We start from the raw sequence: 23,704 nt of genomic DNA on the forward strand, positions 1-23,704 counted from the left end.
TACATATATTTTTAACTGTAAATGTTATTAGATATTTAAAATAAGTGCTAAAATAATATTTTTTTAAAAACCTTTTAATATTTGTTCCTTTTATTCCGGCTATATCCTTCTCATTGCTAATGCTCGAAAGCTTTTACCTGGGTAACTATAGGTAATACCTTTTTCATTAATTAAATGTCAAAAATATATTTCTCTTATTCCATCAACTAATATGTTTATTGTTTTATGGTAGAATTTTGATCAAATGAGATATCGAAAAAAAATTTATCCTACTTTTGTTCACTACCTTGCATTAAATTAATTAAAATAATTAGTGGAATGACTGATCCTACATATTTTATAAGTAACATAATTTATCTAATAGGAACTTCTCGCTGAAGAGTTAAAAGAAAAATGAAAAACTACTGTACGTTTATTTATAAACAATACTTCATAAACAATAATTTCATTATATTACCAATATGGTGGTACACAGTCCGTTTCATAAAGGTAAAAATTCACCTTTCAAATTTCAAAGTCATTGGTTGATTTCAAACTCAATGGATATTTCACTGTTCCATGTATACTATTTACAAATGAAAAAAGATATACTGAGTGGTCCTAAAATATGTGTCAAAAATGTAAAGGTAGGTAGAGGGGACATAAATAAGCATATTTCGGATAGGAATGTGTGTGCGGTAATGGCACATTAAAGCACAAGCTTGTAAAGCAGTATGAATCATAGGAAACTGAAAAGACAAGTAAAGAGTAAAGAAAATTCGATTCCCTACCGGCTCAAGACCGTACACACAATCTTATGCGAAATATGCTTAGGTCCCCTCTACCTAAATTTGCATTTTTGACATATATTTTAGGACCACCCTGTATATTTAGCCTGATGATGAGTTCACATTGGCTTAGATGAAAAATTAGAGAATATCAAAATGGTAAAAAAATTGACATGGTGAGGTTTCTAACTCGTCCATTGTGAGACATGAAGAGCAAATAAAATATTTCAACATAAAAATAAATATTGGTTTCAAAATCTCTCATGATATCAAAGAAAACCATCAATATTTTCTCTACATTTGTGAACTCATTAAAAACTAAATATTTATCTAAAATTTTAATCAAATTAAATGCAATGCAAAATATTTTTTGCTGCAATGTGAAAAATTAAGCCTTAATAGCTACGCAGCCAATTATAAACTTATTTGTATTGTTTTCTCAGGAAATTTTGACCAGAGCTGTTAAGGTTTCATGAAATCAAATGAAAATATTTAAAACAAATTCAATTACAGAACAATTTCATTCACCTATTTTTTCAAAATTATTTATTATCATAAATTGATCTATGCATAAGATAATATAATAAAGATAATTAAATGAGATTATTTAAAATTTTGATGGAAAAAAAAAGATGGTTTTATGAAATTATTTTTCTAACTCCATCAAAATAAATTAAAAGTAGTCTAGTAAAGGAATAACTTGCCACATCTAATGATTTCTGATTTTTTTCTAAATAAAATATAACGTATATAGTATTATATATAGAATTTAAAATAAAATTCGCAATCTATAAACTTCTACTTCTTTCTTATTTATAGTGTTTTATTTTAAAATACAGTGAAAAGTCTAGAGAAAAAGACATATGCATGGCACGTTTCGAAATGCCAACATAAAATATTCTTAATTTAAATTTTCTTCCTCGGCTTCTGATAGAGCTTGCAGGATAAAAAACAAATTTCCAACAGTTGATTTCTTCCGTGAAAATCCATTTATTACAAATCCTGCCCAAAATCATGATAAGATGTTTTTCACACCCGTCCGAATAAAGTAACCCCTCACCCCTCTTAAAATGAGAGACATGGACTCGTTCAGCCAGCGATTCGGTCGAAGAGGAGTTTCAACCAGAGATCCTAGAGTTCTTCTCCCGAAAACACCTCTCTTCCGAATTCTAACGTCGGAATTCTCTCATCTCTCTCTGAAGAAGGAAATTTTTTCCTGAAAACAGGAGAGAGAGAAAAGTTTTCTTCAGAAAATTTAATTCCCGGAGCTTCGTGCAAAAGGAGTTCGTGGAATTTTTATCGTGCTCTTACTCTCCTATTGTTTAAACTGTCTTCAGAAGTCATTGCTTGGAAAATTGGAATTTAGTTAGTGCGGTAGTTCTTGAACAGGAAAATTATAAAAGGGAAATAAAAAGAACCTTCTTCGTTATGTTCTTATTTTGCAGGAAAAGAAATTTTCTTTTAGTGTTGATGTGAGGTATTATTTTTGGGAGTTTTCAAACAAAAGGCATCATGATACTTTCAGTGGTTTTGAAAGGATTATTTATTGTTTCTTTTCTTTGTTTAACCTCATTTGCAATGGATTCAATTAGTGGTGAGTAAACTTTTTTGTTTAAATAATTGATTATGCTTTATATTTAAGATTAAAATGTGATAAAATCTGCATATTTTTTACAGAATATCGTATACGGATTTTTCTTAGATTTTAAGAGATCTCTAGACTCTTTCTAAGATTTTATTAAATTTGAAAATGTTTAAATTTCTGTTTCAAAAACTATACAGTATCTCATGCGATTATTGGTTTAGGAAAATAGAAGCGTGTATTTAAAATAAATTACTACTTTTTTTCTTAATTAGTTCAGACAGTTTAATTTTTTCAAATATAATAAAACAGGATAAACACGATAATTTATTCATAAATTTTATGTATTCTGTTAATTTTTTTCAGTGCAGGTGTCTTTAGTAATAATAATAAATTAGTGAATATAAAATGGCTATATGTTTTTCAAGACGTTTTTCCCATTGATTCGCTGTTAACTGTCAATTCATATAGTTTTTCTTTAACAATATTATCAAGCATGTCGATTATATTTGGGAAGGGAGGAATGAAAAATAATTTACACTAAATAGTTTATCTGTAGCAGAAATTTATAAATATTATGAAATAATTAAATAATATGTATATTACTTTATGAACATCATTTAAAAAGAAATTAAGAGTCTAATCGTTCTTCTGCATTTATTTTACACATAATTATAATTAAGTAATTTATAATATAGTAATATTACAGAATTATTTAAAAAAATTATTGCATGTAAATATTAAATATATTTTATTTATTTTTGATCGTGTAAGTGCCAACATGTGTCTTTTAATTAATTTTATCCCTTTTTCTCAATTAATTTTATTCTTGTATATAAAACATAAGAGTTTAATATTCAAATTAAAAACGAAAAATATACGTCATACTAAATTTAGATGGAGATTTTTATAACTAAGTAATTTTTTTCATGTGATAAAATTCCTTAATTCGCATTTATAATCACCATATTAAACATGATAAAAAGTTAAGAAATTGAATGTGAATTATTTAACTTTTAAAATGTTATTTTTTTAAACTATTTTCCCTCCCGAAAGGTCAGATAAATATGTTTATTAACAGTTTCCATTAATTCAGAAATATAATTCTTTTGTTTTGTAAATGCAATATTTTTTTTATAAAACAATATTTAATTTTAAGTCACCTTAGTAACCATGTACACTATTTAATTAGATATATATGCAAACGTTCACATTTATATTTTGTTTTCCACAGGTTTTTCAAGTATGTAGATGTAGATGATAAATTGTTTTTTTTTTGTAGTTATAGCCCACAACTATATTGGAGATTAATAACATTGAGAGAAATAACCAACAATGTAACCACAATTTTATACAAAGCAAAAAAAAAAGATATTTGGGTCAATTGGAATTATTATAATACGAGTGTGAATCATATCTTTTGGTAGAGTCTTTCTAATAATAAATATTTTTGGCTTTACTTTATAAGTATTTAATTTGCTGTGCGAAGTCACTACTAAATAAGTCACTATGAAGTGATTTGTTTTATTGTGGGATAAAACATAGACTAGAAAAAATAGTTTATCCGAGTCCAATTAATTGAGATTTTATGCTCACTTTTCATCGTTTAGTATATATTTGCTTTTCACTTAAAAAGTTGCTTTAAATGCTTCTTTATTACGCTTCGAAATTCAACTTGACTATAATGAAAGTCGTCAACAAAAAAAGATTTCAAGAGTGGAATAAATTTGCATGAATTACTTATGAAAATGATAATGCACAGATGATTTCGTTTAAAATTATGCAATTTTAAATATAGTCTTTATAAAGCAATGGCCCAAAGGACTTTTACTAATGAAGATTGCCTTTCATTTCAAATATCCTATATTCCTTGCTTCAAACACGCAAGAATAAATAAAGATTACCGTTTGAAAAATGTTTTGCAATTTCAGAAGAATGTAAGTAAGGAAATATTTGTGTGAAAGATGCAATGGATTTATCTTCTTCTGTAAGACACTCGTGAATAGTAGAAGCTTCAAGACTGCAGAGATAATTTGTCATCTTTCGTTAAGACTCTGAAGAATTTTAGGTTAATTTCAAAGAATATGATTCGACCAGAAATTTCATAATAGTTTGATCAGAACATATATATATATATATATGTATATATATATGTCCATTTATTCTTTTCTTGTATACAATAATCTTTTATATTTATTCTCAAAGCTACTTATTGAATTGGATTTTATTTTTGCTAACATAAATTGTTTTCTTACTTGGTTCGAACGAAAAACAATGTTCGGCAGAGAAACGTTTAGTTAGTTAATCGTTTAATCCTGGCAAAACAATAGTTTCGGGAAGATAACTCAGCTCTTAATAGGAAGCATGTAATAGGGACATATTTTCTAGATGTACCGAAATAATTTATCAGATCTGTTTATATTTCCATTTCTATACGTAGCTTTATTTTATATTGATAATTCCTAATAATTTATTTTCAATTCGTTTCAAATTCAATTTTTAAAGTTTACCCTTACTCAGACCAAAAAAAAAATGCTTATTTAAGATACAAATGTTTGACTTTTTAAAGTTAAAATTATCACCTGACAACGACTTTCAAATTGATAGCTCAATTGAATTGAATCCATTCAATTGAAATAAATGATAGCTCAGATTACGCTTCTACTCAAAAACTCTATAGGCCATATAAAGTACATAGTATTTTTTTATAAATACTTAAGAACAATCATCCAGTTTTGTTATAGAATATTTGAAGTGTTATTTTTCTGGAATTTTTACTCCTATTAAACCAATATTTAAATAAATGAAAAATAATATGACAGTAAATTATTATTTTTACCACCATTAACACAAATTATACATTTACTAACTGTTGTTTAGACATAAAATGTTTTGATTGATTTGATGATCTGGTTAGAGATTTTGTTAACCATAGCAAAACACAAAGCAAACTCAAAGAATATTTAATAAAAATCAAATGCTTTAGGAATGGTATCACCTGCAACTAAATAAACGATTCCACTATAATATGATGTTGCATTTTAATTTTTGAGAATAATTATTATTATGATTAAATTATTACTAAGTTTTCAGGAAGTTTTTAAATTACAAATAAGTTTTTAAATTTATTCTTTTGCTTTTTGCGCAAGTTTATAATTCACAAAATATGAAACGTAGTTTTATTTTCTATTAAACATTATTTGACTAAGTAAAGCAAATTTATATGCATGCAGATCACCTTTGAATTATATATTTAAACATACAGATCACCATTGCTTATCTTGTCAAATTATCTGAAATATAACTTACAAAAGAATACCATCATTTATTGTTGAGGTTTCTCTTAAAAAATTTATTTTAAAATCTCTCATACATAGGGAAATGTTAAAAACAACAGTATTTCTCTTAATTAATATCCATTTCACTTATTTACGGTACAAGAAATTAACTGTATCACTTATATATTTTTTATTCTATTTCATATTTCATTATTCTGATTCATTATCAGTTTTAGATGTACAAAGAAAAATCTTGGAATTAAATTTTATTTTGAAGGATTTCTGATGCGATTTAAAACCCAATACTGTCCATAATAACTCATGACACCATCACTGCAGGAAAATCAGAGTGACAAGCAACATGATTAAAATGAAATATCTAGGTTTCCACATTTGTTTATTTATTCAACTCACATACATAATTTCCAGAAAATATCCACTAATTTGTTCTTACGTGCTGGTTTTACCAAACTAAATATTCTACAAAACTAAAATAATGAGTTGTTTTTTTTTAATCATGCATAGTATTAAAAAATTTATAATTTTTCATTGAAAAATTTTTTACACTGTTTTGTAACTTTCTACTCCTACTATTAAAATAATAATTAGTAAAATATTGTTTTAAATACGTAATTTTAAAAGATGTAAATTGTGCAAAAGAAAATGAAATAATTCGCTGTTATTTTCTTAATTTTTTATTAGTTAATAGTAACTCGGAATAAATTTTTTAACTTTATAAAGGTGTACTTTGCTTTTATTCTGTGTCGTCTCTGGTAAAACAAGAATGGATCATGAGAAATTGTTGTTCGTTAAAAAATACCCAATACTTTGTAAGGAATATTTCAGAAATTTTTTTTACATATATTTAATGCATTTTAATGCGTTTGTCTTAGAGAAAGTAGTTTCATATTTTACCTACAGTCACAATGAATATTAGAATTTAGAGGTCAAGAATAATGGTAATAACTATTTTTACCTCAATTTATACTAAGGTTTATGAACCTCACCCGATTAAGCGTTGGACTCGCTTTTAGTAAATTGGATAAGAGTGAATCAAACTACCTGACATCTTCCCAGATTAGACCCGTTTGTTTTAGCTTTGCTTTACAGATAGAAATCACGGTGTATTTCTATTTCAATTTTTTTCTGGGTTTTGTGAAAGGGACGTAATTTAAAAAGAGAATTCTAACTAACAAATTTATTCACCCTTTTTCTTATTCTATCATCCAATCTATATCCACTGAAAAGCTTGGAAGATTGACGTAGACGTGTGTATGTAAATAGAATAGATATGCTTCCAATCAGAGTATCACTGAGGCAGTTATCAGAGCCTTCAGAAGAAAGTTTCCACACAAAAAAAATTAGATCGGTTCTTGCAGCCACAGTGACAGGTAATCGAAGTTTAAGAAAGTTTAACAGAGTGACAGTCGGTGCATGACAGATAGAATTTTGCACATCCGAGGTAGGGATAAAATTTGGATCTTCGTGCTGGAGCATTTTACAAGTGTACCGGAAATATCGTTAATATTGTAAAACAATTTATCTTCGAAATCACCGCCGGTGGAAAGAGATCGCGAGAGAAGAGCGAGACCGAGGATTGCTCACGAGAATCATTATATGTGAAAGAAGTGCAAACCTTCTTCAAATTGCCAACCGGGTTTTAATACTGGGTATTAAAAAGTAAGTGCCTGCGTGCTAATGAAATGTTCAACAGACTATCACTGATATTGACATTCGGAGTTCAAACACTATTCACATACCACCGTTGACTAGACGACTGAAAACTTTAAGGCTCAGCTGGGTCCACCAACACCACTGTTGTTAACTGCAAATATGCTTTACTTGAGAAGTTTTATTTGCAATTTAATCTGATGGACGGACAGGTATGGATATGCAGACAAACTCTAGAAACCGTAGAACATATCAACAGATGATTACTTAAGGTGCTGGATGCTCCGTCATAGTATAAGAGGTAAGTAGGGAAATGCGACACCTAACTCGGCAAGAGAAGCTAAAAACCCTTAAATAAAGGTGTAAAAAAAATACACCTAAGTCAGAAAATGAGATTATGTTTTGCACCAAAAACAGCCTCATTAATAAACCTCAATTTCAACCACATTTACATCTCACAAAATCAATCTCATGTATAATTCATAAGAAAAAAAATTACTTGAGTTCTGGTGAAATTATTCATACCTCAAATATACGTAATTGCTTAAAGTGTAGCAAAAATTATCTGTACACCTCAAAACCAACCTCCTTAACTCGTTGCTCTAACGTAGATTTCCATCAACATCAAAACAATATCAAGTGTGAATAGAACAACTTTATACACCTTGATTATATACCTAGGGAGGTAGATATTTTAAGGTTGTCTTTCAACTTCGATTAAACCTCAAATCAACCTTGACAACTCAAACCAACCGCAAATAAACCTCAAAAATACATTAAATTTCTGAAAGGGAAATGGCTCCAAAAACACTTATTTGACTTTAGACGCTTCGATTGACAATTAAAATCTCCTAATCTGAACAAAGTTGAGCACATTAGGAATGCTTTGCAACGTGATAATCAATAGAGATCTCAACCACATCATATGCTTGTAAATTCAATGACAGCCCGATAGTTTCAGAATTTACAGAAGTGAAACCACTAAGATTTAAAGGAATATTATCCAATGACCGGGGCGACAAAATGGCATTAAGCAGTTCTACCTTTTTTGAGGGGAGGAAGGAGTTATGCATTAATTCAAAATTGAATATTAAATTCTGAAAGCACACAGAGATTCCTAAGTTTTGAAACAGTAATATCCAGTTTAATAAAAATATTGGTGTCATCACCAAGTACTACATACAATTTCGCTTTATCGTGGAAGGCCTTCTGATATAATTCCTATTTTTTGCTGTTAAATAAACTAATGAATGTGATTAATTAGATAATAATCATAACAAAATTAAGATAAATTTAAATAGATGTTTGTTTATTATTGATATTCATATACTATTCGCAATAATTATAGAAATTTTACACATAACGTTATATTTACGAGTTAAAAAATTGACTTTATATTTTATTGGATGACGTTGTCTTTAGAAGTACAAAATGTGAATTATAAATTAAGTTACAAATGAATTGTATAAGGAATAAATATGAAGAAAATATTTTTCATATCGTCTTTAAGCATTATTTGTTTGAAGATTATCGGAAGTTGAATAAAATTTAACAAATGAAGTTTCTTTCTCCCATTTACCAAAAAGTTAGACCTGATACTCTTGCCTTCCAATTTAAAAAACATTTCTTTAATAATTACATTTGGCTAACCATTATTGCGGTTGCTTTTGCGTAATTTGATGTCTGTTCTCATAAGAAGGAGCAGACAATTTACCATTTTCATTGCTTAAAGTCATAGAGAAGATCTGTCAGAACGATAGCAAGTCAGTGTTTCTCAAGCAAAGACTTGAAATACACATTGATAGTTGCCTAAATACACTTATTATCAACAACAGTCACATGATACTCATATCACATTATTGTATTATATCGGAATATTACAATATCGAGTTACCACTAAAATAACAGGCAGAAGTAGTTAATCACGAAACATAGTAAAAAAACTTCATTATTTAATCAATTTAAATTCAATTAACATCAGTTCTAAGTGTAGCTAATCTCGAACTAAAATATAATGTACTGCATACTATGTATAAATGTTTTAAAACAGTAGATTTGGTGCGTAATGCCTTTATTTGAACTTTGTCCCTTTGAACCCTACATTTAATTCAATGCAATGCATACTACGTATACTAAAAAGAGTATAAGTAGCAAATATGCTACTGGACAAGAAGCTAAAATAGTGTACTAAAAATATTTTACTAAGTTTCTGATTACTTTTTATTGATATTTCATATGATAAGTTTCATTATTTTCTGTATAAGTGAGAAAAGGTTATAATATATATATATATATATATTACTATAATATACTATAAAAGATATATATATACTATATATTATATCTTTTGCTCTGATGTAATATTTTTCATTAAATTAGCAAAATGAGTAATGAATACTCAAAAGACATATCGGATACTTAAAAGGAATTATTGTGCATCTTCACCAAATAGTAAAAAAAAAAAAAAAAAGGACAGTTTTAAGAAGAAAAGGCTTGTAAATACTTCAGGAACGACTTTATTTCGGTTTTCAGCAAATTCAGAGACTTAAATAAGAAGCCGCGCTGCATTATCTTGCTTTGTTTTGTCTAGATAACAAGGAAAAAACACAGCTACTGTAGTTTTGCATCTTAAGATGCTTTTACAATGCAGCGAATATTCATTGTTAACGATGCAATAAAAAGTACCGCCAGGGTTTTAGTTCTTTTGTTCTTAAACATTTAAGGTGGCTTTTTAGCTACTTTTTCTTCTCGAATTCAAACTTTTCTTTCTAAGACATTTGTAAGAAATTATTCTGTATAATACTTAGGAGACATGTTAATACCTATAATTAACGTATGATTTTATTTATTGTAAAATACATTTTTTATTAGTTGTAAAAAATACGTTTAAGAGTAAACTTAGTTTTTTACTATGATCAAGATTCATGCATTCATTTTTAAAAAAAAAAAACATTTTTCGCTAAAAATGAATTATTTGCTATATATATATATATATATATATATATATATATATATATATATATATATATATATATATATATATATATATATATATATATATATATATATATATATATATATATATATATATATATATATACTGAGTTTACGACTGGTGACTAGCTTTGCATTTTTGAACCCAATCGAGAAGACTCCTGGATCAAGACAAGCATTAGGAAAAACAAGCCTTTGTGGTGGAGGACTTTTCGGTGGAACTAACTCGCATTTGCTTTATATGGAGAGGAAAACCATAGTTCGGCTGACGACAAGGGGATTCGAACCCCTAATCTGCTTGTCATTGAGGATATTTCACGTTAGCAGTGTGGTGGGAGCGAGCCGGGAGCAGAGTCAGCATCAGTCAACAATCGGTGTAATTCGAACCTGGGCCACCTCATTGGGAGGTGAATGCTCTATCCCCTGACAAATTGGGCCTAAAAGTATATATGTATATAAGTACATAAGTATATGTATAATTGGAATTAAAAGAATAATAACTATGAGGTATTTATTTTACTTGCCTCCACTAAGACCATCCATACCCAAAAATATGGTGTTTTCGAGGTTGACAAGTGAGAAACGGTATACTTGATGTAGAAAATGAGGTTATGCTTTCAGCCAAAAATAGCATTATCAATAAATCTCAATTTCAACCACATTTACACCTCATAAATAGTTAAGCACTACTTTTAGTTGAAATGAGGGGAAATAATTCACACTTCAAATATACTTATTTGCTTGAAGTTAAGAAACTAATAGTAGAACTAATATTGATTCAGATGTATAGAGGCCGGTTCAATATTTGGATCCCTTAATGTTAGTTTTTTTGAGTATTCTCCATATCTCGATAAAGTTTTAAAAGAAATGAAAAGTTTTTGCACACAATTATAAAATTCGTTTTAGCTAAAGATGATTCCATGAAAAAAAATAAATTTTAATAATTATTATTTTTTTTATTTTATTTAATAATAGTCAAAAAAATTTTGAATTTTGAAATATAAAATTCTTGACATTATTTTAAAGTATTTAATTTTTGCATGGCGAAATACAAATTTTCAGCGAAATTGGTCGAATAGTTCCTGAGAAATCAAATTTTAAAAATACGACTTTTTTAAAATATGGTATATATGATAACTTTCATTAAGAATGTAGATGAGGTACTCTGTTTTGTTATCCTCGTAGAATTATGATTGTTGTAAGCATACTAAACATATCTTTAATATTTCCCTGTAAAACTGTTTTCCCAATTTATAAATATATCAAAATATTTTTCTTTGTCTTTAAAATTATCAGCTGTTTGTATCCCACAATCTGATCTAACTTTATAAATAATACTGATAATACATTATAAATAATACTGATGATACTTTATAAATAATACTGATAATACTTTATGATAATACTCCGAAAATGTTTCAGAATATCTAAAAAAACTAAAATAGTTTTGCTTCTTCATATTCCATTACACCTTTGAAAAATATTTGTATAAGTGAATAATATCTTTTGAAACTATACGAATTACTTTAAAAGCTATTTTTGCGAATTCTAACGGTTTTATAAACACAAATAAAATATAAATAAATGATATGTAGACAAAAAATATCTATACGTTTATTTTCTTTCTCGCAAATTGAAAAAAAAATTCCGAAATACCTGCTACTTTTTTGACTCTCAACTGAATAACAACGGAAATCAATTTCAAATGATGGCATACTTTTTCCTTTGGGTATAGAAGATCCATTTCATAAATACTCGATTTCGCACCAAAAGAATGAAAACAACTTTTCAATTTTTAGCTCCCTTAGTATCGATGAGGACGAAAAATATCTTATAGATACACTTGAAAAGTTAGAATAGGAAAAAAATTTGACTTTTTTTCTCCATTTTGAAAACTGAAGAAGACTTCAATGATTTATGTATGCACTGATATGAAAATCGATGAGGTCGACTAGTCGCGAACTTTGGCGTCACCCATAAACGATTTAGTCTCACATATGGCCTGCAGGAGACGAAAAATTGAATATCTTTATAGAGTTTTCATTATCACTCAGTATTGGATTTTTTATGTTTTCTTATATTCATAAAGGAGAAGTTTTTACACTGAAAATATTATTATGACTGCTAATTCTTTCTTTATAAAAGTCTAGGGGTAATTTTAAATAACTTTCGTTTTTAAAAGAAAATGAAAGTAATGTTAAATTTTCGGTGTTTTATTTTCTGCAGTCATAAGTGAAGTAATTTGTTCTTATTTAGTTTTTAAGGCTACAAATTTCAGAATTAAATGTTTCAAAAGTAACGTGATTTGCAAAAAATAATACGCTAATAAAAAGTGACTTTTATTTATGTAAATTTTTTTAAATGTTCTTTTCTTCGTATAGAATACTTATTAAATAATTAACCTAATAATTATAACGTTTTTGAAGGAATTTGGGAAGTAACTAAGCGTTCCAATGGCTACGTAATTCGCAAAAATCATGTGCTGATAGATATAGGCATTAACATATGTTAATTTGCTTAAGGAAATCGTTTTTTAAAAAAATAATATTTATTAAATATAACAATACTATCATCATTGATTTGGTTGACGGGAATTTTATTGCTAACAATTATTAGGTATGCACTGATATGAAAATTGATGAAGTTGACAAGACCCGTACTTTGGCGTCTCCTATAAACTTTTTAGTCTCACATATGGCCTGCAGCAGACGAAAAATTGAATATCTTTATAGAGTTTTCATTATCACTCAGTATTGGATTTTTTATGTTTTCTTATATTCATGAAGGAAAAGTTCTTACACTGAAAATATTATTACGACTGCTAATTCTTTCTTTATAAAAGTCTAGGGGTAATTTTAAATAACTTTCGTTTTTAAAAGAAGATGAAAGTAATGTTAAAATTTCAGTGTTTTATTTTTGACAGTGATAAAGGAAGTCGTTTGTTCTTATTTATCAAGACTACAAATTTCAGAATCAAACGTTTCAATAGCAATGTGATTTGAAAAAAATAATACTCTGATAGACATTGAGGATTATTTGCGCTACTTTCTTTCAAAAAAGGTTCTTTTTCATGTGGAATATTTCTTAAATAAATAAACTAACAATAATAACGTTTTTGAAGAAATTTTGAAAGAAACTAAACGTTACAACGTCAACGCGATTTGCAAAACTCAATGAGATGATAGATATTAACAGTAATACATGCTAATTTGCTTAAGATAAATGTTTTTAAAAAATTTCAAATTTCTTAAATAAACTAATAATACAATCCTCATTGTTTTGGTAATCGGGAATTTTATTGGTAATAATTATTAGGTATAACGCACTGATATGAAAATTGATGAAGTTGATTAGTATTGAAGTTTGGAGTCACCCATAAGCGAGTTAGCCTCACATAAGTCCTGCAGGAGACGAAAAATTAAATATCTTTTTTAAGTTTTCATTATTCCTCATCATTGGATTTTTTATGTTGCTTTTTATATTCATGACGGAGAAAGTATTTACATTGAAAATAATGTTTTGACTGCTAATTCTTTCTTTGTACATGTCCAGGTGTACTTTGAAATCACTTAATGGAAAGCAATGTTAGAATTTCAGTGTTTTATTTTTTGACAATGATAAATTAATTCATTTATTCTAATTTAGTTCTTAAAGCTACAAAGGTCTCAATAGAGACGTGATTTGCAAAAAATAATGCTCTGAAAGAAATTGGCATGCTAATTTGTTTAATAAAAGTGTTTTTAACATTTTGAATATTTATTAAATAATTTAACTAATAATACAATCTTCGTTGTTTGGGTAGACGGGAATTTTGTAGATAATAGTTATTAGGTTTTCACTGATATAAAAATTAATCATGTCAACTTGTCACAAACTTTGGCGTCACCCATAAACGATATAGTCTCACATATGACCTGCAGGAGACGAAAAACTGATTACTTTTAATGAGTTTTCATTATCACTCAGTATTGATTTTGTTTCGTTTTTTAATATTTTTGAAGGAGAAGGTTTCGTCTGTGAAAATATTATTATGCCTGTTAATTCTTTCTTTCATTTGAATAATTTCCGAAATTCGTTTGTTCTAATTTTGTTTTTTAAAGTCAGAATGCCCTGGATTAACTGTTGCAACAGCAACGATTAATGAGCTGATAGATATTGACATTAATTTACGTGAATTTGTTTAAAAATATTTTTAATATTTCAAATATTTCTTAAATAATTAAACTAATATTACAATATTCATATATTTGCATGACACTGATTATGTAGACATTATTATGTCCACACTCATATAAAAATGCATGAAGTCGCTAATCGTGAATTCTCACGTCACGTCACCTATAGACAATTTAGTTTCCAGTAGAGAAAAAATTTTATATCTTTATAGAATCTTCATTTTCATAACTTGAGTTTATGTTTTTTATATGTTTCTGAAAGATACGTTTTTTACGGTGAAAATAATACCACTGCTGACTTTTTCGTTGTGAATGACTCCGATAATTGCTTTTATTTTTGGAAGAAAATAAAAATTAGTTTAGAATTTTAGTGTTTCATTTTTAAGCAGTGATAGAATCACTCCTGCGAAATATAGGATTAACTTCCAATAAATAACGTCATTTTGATAAATAGCGTCGTTTTTAATGGCGAAAATACCAGGATTTAGTTTTGCGATAGCGATAATTTGTGTTATAGATATATCAAACCTTTCGAATATTCATTTAAAACTTATCTAATACTACAATCCTCAATATGATGATTGACGTGACTGATGTTGGCAATACTTATTATAATTGTGCTGATATACAAATCAATGAAGAGAACTTGATGCAAATTTTGGTGTTTTTCATAAGTGGTTTAGTCTCTTATAGAGCCTGCAAAAAACGAAAAATCAATTTTGGCTATTGAGTTTTCCGCATTGGTTTTGAATGCGTCATTTATATCTCTCTCTTTCGTTGGGTAACATTTAATAATTATTCAGGTAGAGACGTGGTGGCTCAGGAGGTAGAGCGTTTGCCTCCCAATGAGGTGAATCTAGTTCGAATCCCAGCCATGGTCGATACGAATTTCGCACCTATTTTGCACCAACCGCAGTGCTAAGTTAAATATCCTCAGTGGTAGAAGGATCATGGGTTAGAGTGTCCTTGCCATCATGCTAACCGTGGAAGGTATTCTCAGTTTCCCCCTCCATGTAAAGCAAATACGGGTTAGTTCCCTCAAAAAGTTCTCCAAGAAGGCAAATTTCTTCCAATACTTGATCTATGAGTTCACTTGTCTTCTGGATTAGGTATTAAATTACAAGGCTATGGAGATGGACATTGGTAGTCGTAATTTAAAAATTGAGTCGGCTACTCAACGACGGTCATAAAATAAAATAATTCAAGTAGTGTTGAATAATTAATTAGTTATATGTAAAATATTTATTTAGAATAATTTTGTATTTTTATAAAAATCAAAATAATTATTTGAATTTATGTTTTATCCTTTTTAAAATGGCTATACAACTTTTAAACATTATAACGGTGTTGTGGTGCCACAAACTGTCATACTAATGATCGGTGAAGGGTCCTACCTTTTTAAAGCAATAGAATGCATGTATTATACAATACTCAAATTATTTGTCAAGTGGTGAGTGAGGAAGTAACACAGCACGTAATGGATCATTGGAATCATTGGAACTAATTTATCTCACAGCAGCGATGGGAGAAACTTAAATACTTCTGCCACCTACTATGCTGAAATGTCTAAAATTAACTCAGCGTAGTTAATGTGATTTAATGACTACCGGCGTGGTTTGAAATTATTACTAAAATTCAATAAATAAAGAACTTTTGCTATATCGTGAACATCTCTAGAAAAAAAGTTTGTCGAAGTACTTCCGCGCTGACTTAGCCACGACCAACAGTTAAACAGGGAAATGATTTGGTTAATATATTGTTTAAAACTAATAAAGGTGTTAGGTTTAGAGGAAGGTTTGAAGAATTAGAATATTTAAATAAAGTCCTGCTGTACATTCGGCTTGGTTACCAGTAAAGTTCATATGTTGTACAAAATAATTTAAATAATAAAGGTCACCAAGCTGGTCTCCAAAGATGGCTAGTACATTAATAAAGGAGAAATTTTAGGTATGAAAAATATTATCTTTATAAATGTCCCTAGGTAATTTAAAATTGTTTTTTCAAGGAACTTGAAAATTATATGAGAAATTATGTTTCATTTTTCAACAGTGATAAAACCATTAGATAAAAATACCAAACTAATCTCGAGTATATGATGTCATTCGCACTAAACTAATTTTTAAAGCATCAAATTTGAATATGAACAAGAAATATCTACGAGTTATAGAGAGATTCATGATTTAGTGAAGATTGATATTATTTATTCATGCTTAAAAATTTAATTAAGAAAAATGTAAGCTAATTCTGAAAAATATTTTTTGATTTGGTGAGAATTCTGCACTAAACAAAATCTGATACTCTTCCGTACCGTATTACCGTATTTTATGACAGAGATATTCTCGTAAAAATAACATAATTCTTGTAACTTTAAGCCAAATATAAATAAATCATACATAAACCAAAGATAGATAGAAATAAGATATTCTAGTAAGCACAAACAGAAATATACATTATTTAAGCCATTTATATTGTAAGGAGTTCCGTTCTTATGGTAACGTTACCATATAAATGGTTACAAATTTATTATGTGTTTAAAAAATATTTTACTAAATATGTAATAGGTTGTATTACCACAGATTTATTAAAAAATACAAAACTGAGAAGTAAATTTAAGTAAATAAATACTTTGTATGCCATACTCTAATGTATCATGATGAGATTACCCAATTTTATTATAGATTATAATACAATATGTTATTTTTAAAGTGCTTCGGCAAAAATTACCATGCTCCTCAGTGTATAAACCTCTGTTGATAACACCTCATTCAGAAACACAATGAGTTTTACCATATTTATGTAGTTTTGACCATACTTTTTTTAAGTTTGTATTCACTAATTGTATGCATTGATCTAAAAATCAATGAAATCAGCATTGGTGTCTCCTATACACAATTTTTTCCCACAGGTAAATTACAATGGACGAAAAATTGATTTCGCTTATAGAGTTGGTTTTCATTTTCAATCAATATTGCTTTTTATAAGTTTTTGTTTCTGTTCAAAAAGCAAAGTTTTAATTCTGAAAATACAATTTATTTCCACTTATGTATTTATCCTGGTAAATCAAATCGTGGGGAAATTTTAAAGAGATTTAGTTTTTGAAAGTAAATAATCTAAAACTCTGTCTTTCATTTTTTTCATAAGAACATGTTTTTTCTATTCATAAAAGAACATTTTCGATGGTGAAAATGTAATTAATGGCTTTTAATCCTTTATCTGAGTAGGTGAATTCATGGGGTGTTTTTTTAAATTGGTGAGATAATCGGTACAGTTGCTTATTTGCATTTATTTGGTACTGTTTTAAACATTTATAACGTTTTTTTTTTTAATTGATAAAACTAAATACACAAACGCTATTGTTGGGAATTATGTAAGCACTATTATTGTGAAGGCTCTGATTCGTTAATCTAGGAGGTTAACGTGTCATACACATTGCTGTCACGTATAAACGAAATTTGTTTTCAATAGGAATTTACGCTTTTTTGCAGTAGATTGGATTAATCTTATAATTTCTATATAAATAAAAATTGTAATCGGAAGCATTTATAATATATTGTCAGTCATGTCCTTATTTTTGTGTATGTCTAGTAGCAAAATGTATTCTCTATTAAGATGAGTCTTAAAACATATATTTAGTTATTGAATTTTCATAAATTTCCAAACTTTTTATTAAAGCACATAAACAAGTAAAATTATTTTATTTTGGAAATAATTTCTTTCCAATTTTTGAAAGATTCGTTTAAATTTTTGAACCTTAGTTGAGGTGTAAAATAATGATATTGATTTCATAACAAATGATATTATTTTGTTACTTATCGTATTTACACATTCTTGCAATTTTGTGTGCATATGTATATATATATATATATACAGGTGGTTATCAAAATAATGGAAACACCCTAGATTATGAAGGTGTTCTGCTGTAAATGTTTTCTTTATGAAGGTATCTCCTAACATAATTGTTGACACTGGAGACCCCAGACGCTGATTGAGCTCTGCGGTCACTTTGGCTGCAGTTGTTTTCTTTTTAGACATTACAATCCGCTTCACTACCCGTCGGTCTCTTTCTCCTTCCGTCCACTATTTTGCTTTGCTGAACTTGTCTTTCCGCGCTGTGTGCATGCTGTCATGACTTTAGACACCGTACCTCTAGAAACGCCTAATAACTGGGATGTATCGGTCACTGTTGCTCCAACTAGTCGGGCTCCTACAATTTGGCGACTCTGAAAATCTGTGAGGTCTGACATTTTACGCTTCTAACAGAAAATCAAAACGTAGACAACTCTGCTAAAGCTCTCTCATACCACCTAATATATTTACTTTTTATATTAAAAAAAACTGATGTGTAAGATTATATTTTAATGCTTATGAAGCGAATTCTCAAATGTCGCTTTTATTCACAAGTGTTTCCATTATTTTGATAACCACCTGTATATATATATATATATATATATATATATATATATACATATGCACACAAAATTGCAAGAATGTGTAAATACGATAAGTATATATATATATATATATATATATAAAGTTGTATATGCTTTATTAAATATTCGGTAATAAGAAATACAATTTTGAAAACCAGATTATTTGGTAATCAGTTGCCCTATTAACGAAAAAATTACCGAATGATTAATTTAAATACCGTATATTTTGGTTTTTATAAACCAAATTATGTTTTTTTTTATCAGACATATAATTAAGATATAGAATGGTAATTTTACCAGAATATTTTTACTCCTTGCATTTTGGATCCTGAACAGAATTAAAAAGAGTGTATAATGGACATTTTTACTTTCTTAAAAAAAAAAACAGTTTTATGCTGAACCATAGCTTCCATACATTTAACAAAGTACGATACAGATGTGCTGCAGCTTTAATAAAGGGTTAAATTTAACCGTATTCTAGTCTTAGTCAATCATAATATCGACTATATTTGAACTAAATTATAGTTCAACGTAGTTCTGAATTTCTAACTGTGCAATTTAATTGAAAGCGTCTTTTAAAACAATACTTTCTAACATATTTGTTTACTTCATACTCAATGCACAACTGAAAAAGGTCATAAATTATCCTTTAAATACTCTCAAAAAATATAGTTCTGCATCAAACCTTAATATTGTATTTATTGTTTTTTTGAATCATAAATATGATGAAAATGTGCTGTAAGCTTCATAAAAGGCTAAATTAAATCATATGTCAGTTTAAGTTAAACCAGAGATTTGTGAAACCATTCTAAGGAGATACGAAATACTAATCGCGAAATTATATTCAGGAAGTACGATTATATGATTTAACTAATCATGGAATTAGATTTATGAAGTAGTATTATATGAAACTTAATGTGAAATTATGTTTAGAAAGAACGATTATATTATTTAACTTATTGTAAAATCATATTTAGGAAGTGCGATTATGTGATTTAACTTTAATCCATAACTGGGTTGAAAATAATATAAACGATATCATCGCTCAACATATTACAAAGTGTAATTAAGTTTTTTTTATTAACCGAACAAAATTTTAGACAAAAATTTATTTAGCAAAAAAGACTTGCTTCGACAATAAAATAGTATTTATAAGATACAAAACTATTTTTTAATGAAGTTTTCTATTTTAAAGTTGAGTTTACGTTGGTATGCATATCATTTTCTGCAAAAGTACTGCACTGCTCAAAGCAATTAAAGGATATTAAAAGTCTTGTATAAAATAACAGTAAAAGCAAATTCTGTTTACATAAAATGGAAGAAGAGAGTCACAATTGAGATTTTTTCTTATATTAAAACTTCACAGTAAGAAAAAAATTGAGAGTTTGACGTCAAAGAAGATTCTTCAACAGCAGCAAATTTCAAAATTCAAAATTCAACTTAATGTAAGACAAACGGAAAAGAATAATCGACATTCAGTAAGCACGCTGTCCTGAGACCTATTGTACTCCCTTACTCTGCAGTGCAGCAATTGGAGATGACAATTGCAGGGCACATCATGCTAACTTGATAAATGATTAACGTTTGGAGGAAGGAATCACACGAATCATTTGGCCAGCGTGTTCTCCGGACATGAAAAAAAATCGAGCATGTTTGAGACGTTCTAGGCAGATGAATTGCTGGACGCCTACCACCCCCACAATATCTCCAAGAACTGGAAAGAGCTACTCTGGAGGAATGGGCAGAATACCAAAGTCCTTCATTAATAACCTCATTGACTCGATGCAACGTTGCTGACCGTCCTGGAAACCATACCTCCTACTAAAACCGATTTTCTTTTAAGGAAACTCCTTTTGTTAGTTGTCTTTCTCATATGCACAAATTGTGTTTTTTTTTGTTTTTGTACCCAAATGCGCAATCAACGAATTTTTTTCTGACAAACAAGTATCATTTTTATCTCTAATAGCCTACTACGCTTGTCAATAATGTATCAATCATTCACACAATTTTCCCGATGCAAGATCAACTCACAACCTCAACATCCTTTGATGGTTTCGAGCAGTGTATTTTTTATAACGACATTGCTTTACGGAATTATTTTTAAAAATGAAGTTTAAGAAAATATGAATATAAAAAGCAAAATGGAGTTCCTTAATGTATACGAATCAGTAAGCATCTTCAGCGAAAATATTTCTCCCAAATTGATAGTTAATTTAATTGCTTAATGGCCCAATTTAGGTAATTACCTAACTGGCAATTCTATTTAAGGAGAAATAAGCTTTTTGATAAGTTAATCTAGATAGGTAATATTCAGGAAAATAAAGGGAAAGAAACATTCTTAAATAACTGAACTAAGAAAAAGAAAATCGATTCTTCTGAGACCATTATTATTTCTTAAGTTCATGACTACATGAATATCTATTTTTTAAGAATGGGTTGTAATACAACATTAAAGGAATATAATTAATTATAAATATTATGGTTTTAGTGCAAATATATAAATATGTATTCTTTTAGTTTTAATTGTTGAAGAGGTTTTCCTAAATAATACATAAGATAAAATAATATCGCTTATAAAAAAATTCTTTTGAGTTTGTTTTGAAGTTTACAGCGTAAAAAAATACACCTGAGGTAGAAAATGAGACTGAGTTTTGCCCCAACAATAACCTGATCAGTAAACTTCGATTTCAACCTCATTTACTCCTCATGAAATCAGCCTCATACGAACTTGAGTGATACTTTTAGTTGAAACCCAGTGAATCATTTGCACCTCAAATAGTCTTTTTTCCCCTCCGTATAGGAAATTAACCTGCACATTTCAAAAACAACATGTCTAAGCTGGTTGCCCTGAGGTAGATTTTTATCAACCCCAAAACAACCTCAACTGTGAGTAAAGCAACTTCATAGACTTTGATTATGAACTTTGGAATGTTGATTTTTTAAGGTTGTTTTTGAAGTCAACTTCAAATAAACCTCAAATAAATTTTAGCATTTCAAAACGACCAAAAAAAAAATCTAAAAAAAACATTAAATTTTGGTGGGGGCTATTTTCGAAAGTTAATGTTGAGAGCTAAAAATAAATATCCTTTATTTTCATATCTCAACAAAGTTAAAGCCATTTTACGACATTTTCTTCTAATTTTCCTCTTCTTTTTGTTCAATGTGTCTGCATACATTTAATTAGGATACAATTTTTGTTTCTCATTTTCCGAGTGTAGAAAAATAAACTTTTCATTTAACACATTTCTCTCTCTTGAAACAAAACTCATCGCCCTTTTCTCAGAAGGCTTTTTCTCGTGTTCAGTACTTGTGGCATTCATTATATGATCCTACGATAATACTATTGTTTTTTTTTAAATTGTGAATTACTTTGGAAACGTATTTAAGATTTTTTTCGGTGAATCAACCTATGTAATTACAGTGCGAAAAAGGTTACAGTTGCTGACCATCCTGAATAATTTTTGATCTAATCATCGAATTTTCAAGTTCTGGAATTGAAGCTAAATAGTCCAAACCAATTCGACAATGAATAGTCCGAAGGGGGTCTCAAATATGCTAATTTATTAGCACAAACAATATATAAAATATGATATTCGATATAAAACGGTACTTTTTTTAAATAAACATACCGTTTTTTCGACGAATTTAGATATTTGACCCCAAAATGTTCAGCAATCTGAGAAATATGGGTTCAATAATTTGGACAGGAGAGCGGCCCAAAATTCGAACTTTTTAATAAAAGTTTTATTTCGCCTTAATCGAGCACTTAAGCATATTTAGAAATAATTCTAAGCGAACATAATTTGCTAAATAAAATTCATTTATCCGAAATTACTTCGATGCAAAATGTAACTTTCAGTTAATATTTATTTTTTTTATCATTACTTAATAACAATCGAAAATCGTTTGAATTGCAATGTATACTATTTGTTCACATCATTCTGAAGAATACAGTTGCAATGGCAAAGTACAAAATTTCAGCTGAGATAGTTACTGAGAAATCGAAATTTAAAAAAGTTATTTTTGTTAAAACAATTTTGAACCTCTCTATGACAAAATTCTCTTGAAAAAACTATTGGAGTCATATTTCCGGGATTGAGGCTATCCCCTTCATTTTGCACGTCAAAAATTTCAATCCGTTGAAAAACGTCTGTCTGTTTTCAGTCTGATTTCACAACTGAAAATATCGTCTGCATTAAGTCTAATCTGTCTAATAATTTAGCACATTATAAGTCACAATCTCGAACAATTAAGGTTGAGTCATATCCGATCATTAGACCAAAAAAATTACAGGAAGGTCAGTTTTCATTATCAGTATTTTAATTTTTTTATTTTGTGACCGGTACGTCGTGATGCATTCCATATAATTCGTGCAAATTGCGATGAACATTTGTAGTGTTTTCATTTTTATCGGTATTAAAATCATTTTCTGAGCCAGCAGTGCTTGACTGGACCTTGCATCATTATTTCAGTTCAATTCCCTGGGGAAATGCAAACTTCAATAAATTTAAGAACAAAATTGAATTCAGGAAAATTCTGTAATTAGTTTATTTTTTAAAAAGTGACAATTTGAGAAATTAATTTCATTCTCAGAGGAAAAAGAATGAATAAAAACGAGTAAAATGTTAAATTAACTTCTGATTATTCATTATTGGGACTATATTTATTCCTCATAAAAGAAAAGGTGCAAGTAAAAGTTCAACTTTGGGCAAATTACTGTAAAAAACCAATAAACATAATGAGCATAAACTGACAAAACAAAATAAAATTATTATGATTTTCTCCTCACCACCATAAATTATTTTAA

The 23,704-nt window shown here is 28.4% G+C and overlaps 1 protein-coding gene across 2 annotated transcripts in view; it reads left to right on the plus strand.

Moving 5' to 3' along the window:
- The first annotated feature begins 1,839 nt into the window (after positions 1–1,839).
- The window catches only part of LOC107441897 (synaptogenesis protein syg-2), a 165,018-nt gene continuing 143,153 nt past the window's right edge, over positions 1,840–23,704 (plus strand). The window contains exon 1 of one of the 2 annotated variants that reach the window (XM_043044077.3): positions 1,840–2,361. In XM_043044077.3, coding sequence (XP_042900011.1) covers positions 2,280–2,361 — 82 coding nt within the window. In that variant the 5' untranslated portion in view covers positions 1,840–2,279. The remainder of the gene's footprint in view (positions 2,362–23,704) is intronic. The other variant, XM_043044074.3, reaches the window with a different exon arrangement.

The sequence above is a fragment of the Parasteatoda tepidariorum genome, chromosome 3 (assembly GCF_982258835.1).
Source record: "Parasteatoda tepidariorum strain Cologne lab strain chromosome 3, Ptep-v5.0, whole genome shotgun sequence".
NCBI lineage: Eukaryota > Metazoa > Arthropoda > Arachnida > Araneae > Theridiidae > Parasteatoda > Parasteatoda tepidariorum.